Below are 8,190 nucleotides of genomic sequence, written 5' to 3'. Positions count from 1 at the left end.
CATTAATTTATCTTGACATTACTTTTAACCTCAACTTTGTATTGTCCTGAATCATTGTTTTGAAAAGTGATATATACATTATTATTATTATAATTATTATTGTTATTGCCACTACTACTACTTTTACTACTACGTAATGTTTAAATTATTATTTTCAAATTTAAAAAAAAAAACAACAAAAACAAAAAAACTACAGCCCTCATCACTTGTACTCTATTACAGTTCATTATGTTTTTGCTCCCGACAATGTTGCAACACTCGTGGTGTTTATCTGCACATATCGTACAGGATCTGCTCTCTACACTTTCACAATCTCTGCTGTCATGTTTTTCTGGTAGCAGTTGTGTTCACAAGATCAGCAGGAGGCTCCTCCTGGACAACTGGCTGACATTGACCCGCATGTTGCTCCAAACTTCTTACATCAGCTACTCTGTTTTTCTACTGTTACGTAACTTTATAACTGAGTTTGATGGCCTCTCCGTATGCACCATGTTTGTGTGTGTGCATGTGTGTGTGTGTGTGTGTGTGTGTGTGTGTGTAAGTGAAAAGAATGAGCACAGGAAGAGCTGTTTTTACTCCAGGAGACACATCCCCTCTGGCTTTATTTTTATAATCATAATACGTCAATATCATTGCAGTGCAAACACTTAGTATAAAATATCGTCTTTAACAAAATTTACATTCACATAAAACATCTCAATAAATACATCTTCAACAAAAGAACTTGACAAATATCGGATCATTCGTAATATATCTCTGAAAAAAGACTCTACAATGTACAATAATAGCAAGTAATACCTACATGTAACAATTGAAACCCGTATCATACAGTATGAAAATATCCAATTTACAGGAAAAAATATTGTACATAACTCCTTTCCATCAATTTTCCATCAAACTGTTTAAAGCAAGTGTATAAAAATCCTCATTTTTAATCTCTTAGAAACTTAAAGTAAGCATTCAAGCTACTATATAGACTTTAAATCTATTTTTGAAATATGATAAGAAGTACAACAACATCATTTCAGTCAGGTTATGGTGTCCAAATAAATCTCTCCAAAAATCAACACTTGCCATCATTTGATCATTGAGTTACAAAACCATTAAGGAACAGCTCAAACAGTAAAAATACAGGCATTCGACAAAAAAGAAAAATCCACAATAACCGTAGCCAAACATTCCGTTGTGCTACAGCTCAACACCAAAAGTTTGATATGTTTATGAAAATAGGTTGGCACATTTGAAAAACCAGCTACCTGTTGACTACAGCAGGAGCGGGGAGGAGGAGGATCCCCTGGCCTGATGTCAAACCGTCCTGAAAATGTCCTCGAAAAAGGTTTCACACACCAAGCTCATGAAGAAGACACGGGTCAAAAAAGCACCTTACATTCAAGAGGACCGCTACCTTTAGCGCATGCATGAGGACTACATTAAAACAGAGTCACTGTGTGTCCGCTGCTCGGCCTGTATGAATGTTTCATCAAAGCATGCATGTAAGAGCCACAGGCTTGCAGGCAGTGCATGCTAGAACAGATTAGAGGAGAGTTAATGGCTGTGGTAAGCCGTACTGTGAGTAGCATGCTCTACCATAGAATAAATCATCTGGATTTGTATGAGGAAGCCAGACACGGAGGTTTGGGTGTCTCCTCATAAACAGCAGTTTTCTTCTCTCGACCAAAGCAGCTTTTAGTTCATAAAAATAGTAGAACTGAATATTTTAACAATAGAAAATATTTCTTAATAAACAAGCACGCAGAAAAAATGTTCTTCTTCTTCTTCTTCTTTTTAAATAGAATTCCATGAGGAAGGAAATCACACTCACACAATACAGAAAATAAGTTTTTCTAAGTCATGCTTCAACTCCACGGAGATACAGACCAGTGTGACTAGCTACGCACACTCTATTGGCTACATACACTATCAGGTCAAAATAGGATCCAGCTGGCTACAGCATGCAAGGGGCTGAGATAGGAGACGAACTGATTTATTGCTACACTTTGACGAGGAAGAATCTGGAAGTCAAGCATCACAGGGAAACAGACAGCAAACATGACTGAAATGCAGCAGTGGCATCATGCACTTAAAGACACTGAGCGGTTCGGCTCAGGGAATCAAGAGTTTACCTCATGTGCCGTCGCAGGGTTAAAGTGAAGGGGCATAAACGTCCAGGAAATGATTGAGGTCAATGCCCTGTCGTATTTTGGCGAGTTTGTACCATTAACTGCCATTTACAATTATACATTTGGCTTCATCCACTTTAAAAACAGATATCTGGACAACAATGCCCTTGTAATTAACTCATCTGAATTGGTGTCCAATAAATCAATGGAGGATCTAAAAGGCAACAAAAAAGATGGCAAGAAACTCATTGTGAGGAGTGGTCGCTAAGGCAACAGCACTGATTTGGTTTTATACTGAGAGAAAAGGGTCAGCTAAAGTACTTAAAGGAATTTTCCGGATGTGGTTGTTGTTGCTAGAGGCTTGTGTGCTACACTATCAATTGTGCAATTGTTTTGATTATGATGCTGATTTCGTTTATTATAGTTGTGGAAACAGTTTTTTAGGAGTCGACTCTGATTGTTTCACAGAGCAACGTGGCTAAAGCATCCTGTATCATGTTCACGACACCCCGCGGCATCAAACAACAAACAGGGCTCGAGTGTGCAGGGAGAGTCCCACCGAGGCAGCCTCAGTCCTAAAGTCCAGGCATGAGGCCAGGCCTCCCATTGGACAATCAGTGTCTCAGCTGCATCCCACAGACAGTAGAAGAAGAGTGGAGGTCAGCTCTACTTTTTCCTGTTTTGATAAACTCTCTGTGTTACTGCTGCCTTGTTGATCATCCACACTGTTTCCCCACCTCCATTCTTATTTTCTTGTTTTCCACGATCACCATGGAGATCCGTCACACTGTTGCCATGGGGACAGAGGGCAGGTACCTGGTGGTGCTGGTGGAGGTGGTCGGCTTGGCCGTGCTCGGGCTCGGGGTCCTCGTGGTGCCATAGGTGGTGACGGTAGGGGCAGGGCTCAGCCTTGTGCACACACTGCCCTGAACGAATGCGCTTGACCGGCGCTCAGCGTTGCTGGGCTGCTGCTGGATTTGAGACGGCCTGCTGCCTTGTCTGCGGCCTTCAAGGAAGTACGTGAGCATCTGACCTTTGCCTTTCACGCTGACCTGGCCCCGGCAGACAAAGTCGTAGTAGTCTGTGATGAGACGATGAACGTCCTCCGTCACCTGGAGAGGAAACATGGGCGGATGAAGTTTCTCACGATGTTTTACAGATGTCAGATCCTCATATTAGGAGACAGTTGAAGACAAGGACACAGTGTTTTCACTTAAAACTATCTACAAAAGGACTTGACATTGTCAGAGGTTATTACTGGTGACTTATAGTAAGTTTTTAAGTCTGCTTTCTGTCTGAGAGTTAGATAAGGAGATGTCTGTATGCTAAATATGAAACTACAACCATCAGACATTAGCTTAGCTTAGCATAAAGACTGGAAACAGAGGGAAAAAGCTAGCCTGGCTCTGTCTGATGCATTTTGTTTATTTTTTTACCTGCACCTGCACAGAAATGTGTGGCTTTACAGGGAGCTGAGATTTGGGACTATTTCTTGACAAATAACAGTTTATTCACCCAGCACTTCTGCACAGTGTCTTAGACTATAGCACGGGCTGCCAGATATGGTGTGAGACAGGTTTTGGATCCTTGTGCAGTCACAGTGGTACCAAACATGGCAACTTTACTATAATAACAAGACATCAGAAAGCTACACACAGCCACTGCACACAGAGGCTCTTTGCCAAGAAACAGTTCCAGGTAAACTAGTTCAAACTAAACTGACGTCTCCCTAAAAGCACAAATTGTTGTTTTTTCTGTTTGAATGCTCTTCGGTTTTTATGCTTTCCTTTAGCCCAGGTCTCCCTTGAAACAGATTCTAATCTTATTAACACTTTTACCTGATGATATAAAGGAAAACAAAGGAGACCACAGTGGACTGAAGGACTCTACCTGTATCTTTCCTTGTACTCCAGTGCTGTCCATCCTGCTGGCTACGTTCACTGTGTTTCCCCAAATGTCATACTGTGGTCTTCTGGCTCCGATCACTCCTGCCACCACTGGTCCCACGTTGATACCTGGACACATGGACAAAACATTCATTTTCAATGAAAACACTGGTTTAAGCTTAGGACTTGCATGTTTTTGCTTTTATGTTTCATGTGAACCAGAGTTTTTACAGAATCAAAATCATTTTCGTGACTGGAGTCTGACTTGAGCCCAAAGTCTCAAGTTGTAAGTGCTCTCAGTCAGATTACAATAAACTTATCTAATTTTCATCTGTTTTTAACTATCATGAATACAATTTTGTGTTGTTCAGTGCACCTTCAAAGCCTTATATGAGGAGTATAGCAAATGCAGTTCCCTGTTTGCTCTACAAATGTACTAGATTAGATAATGTAATAATAATTAAATTACACCAGGAGAAGAAATACAGATAGTCTTCAAAAGCTGCTACTGCACTTCCATGTCGGGGAGAGAGTTGTGATTTATAGGGTAAATGCATCATTAACTAAAAGTGCCCTCAGTGCAGTGCAGATCATTGCCAGGCAGCTGTGTTCTAGCTGCAACACAGCCGCCAGAGCTGATTGTAGCAATATATGTGGTGCAGCTGTATCCAATGGAATTGTCAATCCCAGCTCCCTAATAGTCAAGATGGTGGCAAAGAGAACTAAACTCTTTTTTTTTCATCTCGTATTAATTATGCCTAACTTTGGTGGACCATAACATATTGGGTATAGAATTAATCTGCAGATGCTCTGGGCTCATATTAGACCAAACTTTTCTATTGAAGTCAGTTTTCTATGTGTTTACTCCATCTTGTTACTCACTGCATGAGTAAAGTAAACTCTCAATCAAAAAATATAAAAATGCAAGTCTTCTTCACAAACAATCCAAGGCACACTGTAGGGTTTGTGCAAAAATTAATATGCTTTTATTTTATATGGCAATACAGATTAAAATGGCCAATACGTAGCAAGAGATCCTTCAGCATACAGTCATAAACACGCACACAAACTGTTAGGCTGATTGATCCACTAGTTTGCAAGATTAGCTGCGGACAGACAGATACACGCAATACACACGCACACACATAAACGCATGCATGCACACACACAACGAAATGCATGATCCCCTCTCGGGCGATACCTGGCGGAGGTAATAAGCTTTTCCTAATTACCTTTTGATTACTACATTAATCTATCTTTAGTATCGCAAAACAAATAAAACATTGTTACTAATTACACCACTGTGACAGCATGTCTCTGCAAATCCAAGGCTCTGCTTCATCTTTATAGCCACAGCTCTGCAGGTTTTAGAGGTTAGACAGCAACATGACATGTGCAGACCAAATGAAACTAGGCCAAACTTTGTTTTTCTGCCCTTTCTGGAAATACAGCATTACGCAAATTACCAAAAGTTGCTTTTCTGCAGAGGGGGTTCAGCCAAGCACACAAACACATGGAGTTTTTACACACGGTGTCCCACAGTCTGCAGACAGGATGGCATTGTGTACACCAGGTTACGCTGGGATTAAACAAGGGCTCCTGCTGCAGGCTCCCCACAGGATACCCAACACAATGGAACCCAGAACTTCAGGTCTCGCTGTGACGAGCTTCCTGGAGGGAACACTCGTTCTGTGATGCATTTCCCTCCAACTTTACCGGCACAGAGTGTCAGTTTTGTCCAGTGCAATAGGTCAGAACATCCAACGCCAATGTTTACGTAGACCAATGTGTGTGTGTGTGCATGTGTGTGTCTTTTCACTCACCTACTCTTAGGACAAAGTCATTGTAAGACTGGTAGTTGATGGCATCCAGGACGTCGAACATGTCAATGGCAAAATCTGACACTGTGCATAAATGTGAGGTGATGGACTTCTTCACCTGTGAATCAGAGAAACACACAACTATCAGGAAAACACAGATTTACACATAATTAGTCATAAAAAGTCAAACCACCCCTGCAACTGGTTGTTATGTTTGCAGAAGTTGCAGAAAGGGCTCTATTGTTTGTCAGCTTTGCAGGATTTAAAGGAACTTTATGAACGCAGAATATGCTGACGCCACAGAGGCCCATAATCCCTCACAGAGGATTTGTGGAGTGAAACGTGACAGCGCTCTAAATATCAACACTCAGAAAATAGCTACCTGCAAACACCGGGCCTCTCAAAACTGCCGTGTGCATTCGGAACAGTTTCGAAATGTGCTAATACCCTGCAAACACACAAAAACTCATACAGGATCTAAATATAGCTGCTGCATGTGTACCTTGGAGGCAGTTGTAGGAACCAGCCCTACTGCAGCCATGTATGTACTGCCAATAGTCTTGATTTTCTCAATATCCCTGTAGCACTCTCTGTCCATCAGCTGGTAGGAAAAAGAAAAAAAGAAAACAGGGATAAAAACAGGAGGAAAGCATTACTACTATTACAAATTTCAAATCAAATTGGAGTAAATTGTCAGTTTAAGCTCATATATATTATAGGTTGTGTTGGCAAACAAATCCAAACGCAATTTAAAATGAACTATTTTAGCGTGTTTGAGTAAATTAATGCTTTATGTTGCTGATTATAGATTCAAGCAGGCCGAAAGTCATCTGTAAGTAATTCCTTATTTTGAAGAACTTTCCCAACCGCAACCATTGCTTATTATATTGCGTCAATAAACACAGTATTTTTTTAAACCCTCAGTCATGGCCACAATGTCATCTTTGAAAATGACATTATGGAGGACACATTGCACTAGAGCTTCACCCCAAATTCTCCAAAGGCAGAGGGAGGCAGAAATGAAAACTGCTGAAAAAAATATATGTTTGAATAAAAACTGCAGATTTACGATGCAACAAAACATTTACTCACCTCATCAAAGTCAGCGATGATCTCATTGAGCAGCCTGAGACACTCGACGCCCATGTTGTTCCCGTCCAGTTCAATGTAGAAGTCATTGAAATTGGCGATGGAGGCGAACAACACTCCAACCTGAGCGTAGGACTGGTAGTACAGGTCCTGTTAGGACATAGAATTCAGAAGGCTTTTAAGGGTTACTTAAACCAAATTACAAAAAACATTTAAAGGGACAGTTCACCCCAAAATAAAAAACACATATTTATACTCTTACCTGGAGTGCTATTTATCGGTCTAGATTGTTTTGGTGTGAGTTGCTGAGTGTTGGAGATATCGGCCACAGAGATGTCTGCCTTCTCTCAAATATAATGGAACTAGATGGTGCTCAAAGCGTCATAAAAATACATTTAAAAAACTCAACATCAAAGTTTCTTTCCAAAAATCATGACCCGGTTACTCAAATTGTGAGCAGTTTCATGTAGGAACTATTTTCCTATTTTCTCAACCACATCACTGCACAGAGAGTAGCGTGCATCTACTGCTAGCTCACCTGGCACCACTGAGCTAGCAGCTCAGCCGAGGAGGACACTATTAATGTTTACATCTCGTGCTATCACGAGCACAAGCCTCTCATCCATGAGTAGATGCACACTTCCTTCTGCACGGTGAAACAGCTGGTAGGTGTAGTTTGGTTAAGGTTTTTAATTCACCACATAAACAGAAGCAACTTGTAACTGCAGTTTTGAAAGGCAGAATAGAAATAAAGTTTACTTAGATGTTAGTTTTTCCAGAGCTTTCAATCGAATGTCATAGTCTAGTAAGTGGAGTGTTGAGCTCAGATTTAATGATTTATATGTTTCATTTTGTTTTTTGTAACAAATGAAAAACATGGGATTTTTTTGTTTGTTTGTTTTGGTGGAAACCCTTTGGTTTCTAGTAATAATAAATATAAATTCGGTCTAATTTGCCCAAATCTGTCCTTGACATTTCTGCCTTCATCCCAGTACAATGGAGGTGAGGTGTCCCCTTTAATCCTCACTGTGAACCAGTGGTGGAACGTAATTAAGTACATTATCTCAAGTAATGTACTTGTACTTTACTTGAGCAGTGGCATGCACAGACTTTTTGAAGGGCAGGGGCGAAAAGAAAAAAAAGGGCACATACAGCGCGTTCTCGCCACTGAAGAGGGCACTAAGTTCTGCGTGTTTTCGAGGGCACTTTAGACATGTTTATATGTTATACAAATGGCACATTATATAGCCTTAAAACAGACTAACTAGACAGACT

At 40.6% G+C, this 8,190-nt stretch overlaps 1 protein-coding gene across 1 annotated transcript in view; it reads right to left on the bottom strand.

The window, feature by feature from the left end:
- Positions 1-583: 583 nt before the first annotated feature.
- LOC126397277 (adenylate cyclase type 1-like) overlaps positions 584-8,190 on the bottom strand; it is a 66,617-nt gene continuing 59,010 nt past the window's right edge. Inside the window, exons 16-20 of the mRNA XM_050055933.1 lie at positions 6,919-7,065; positions 6,329-6,427; positions 5,830-5,944; positions 4,011-4,135; positions 584-3,232 (exon numbers count right to left, since the gene is read on the bottom strand). Coding sequence (XP_049911890.1) covers positions 2,903-3,232; positions 4,011-4,135; positions 5,830-5,944; positions 6,329-6,427; positions 6,919-7,065 — 816 coding nt within the window. The 3' untranslated portion in view covers positions 584-2,902. The remainder of the gene's footprint in view (positions 3,233-4,010; positions 4,136-5,829; positions 5,945-6,328; positions 6,428-6,918; positions 7,066-8,190) is intronic.

The sequence above is a fragment of the Epinephelus moara genome, chromosome 10 (genome assembly GCF_006386435.1).
Source record: "Epinephelus moara isolate mb chromosome 10, YSFRI_EMoa_1.0, whole genome shotgun sequence".
NCBI classification, from domain to species: domain Eukaryota; kingdom Metazoa; phylum Chordata; class Actinopteri; order Perciformes; family Serranidae; genus Epinephelus; species Epinephelus moara.
Note: the sequence above shows the minus strand (reverse complement) of the source record. Positions and strands in the feature narration are given on the sequence as shown.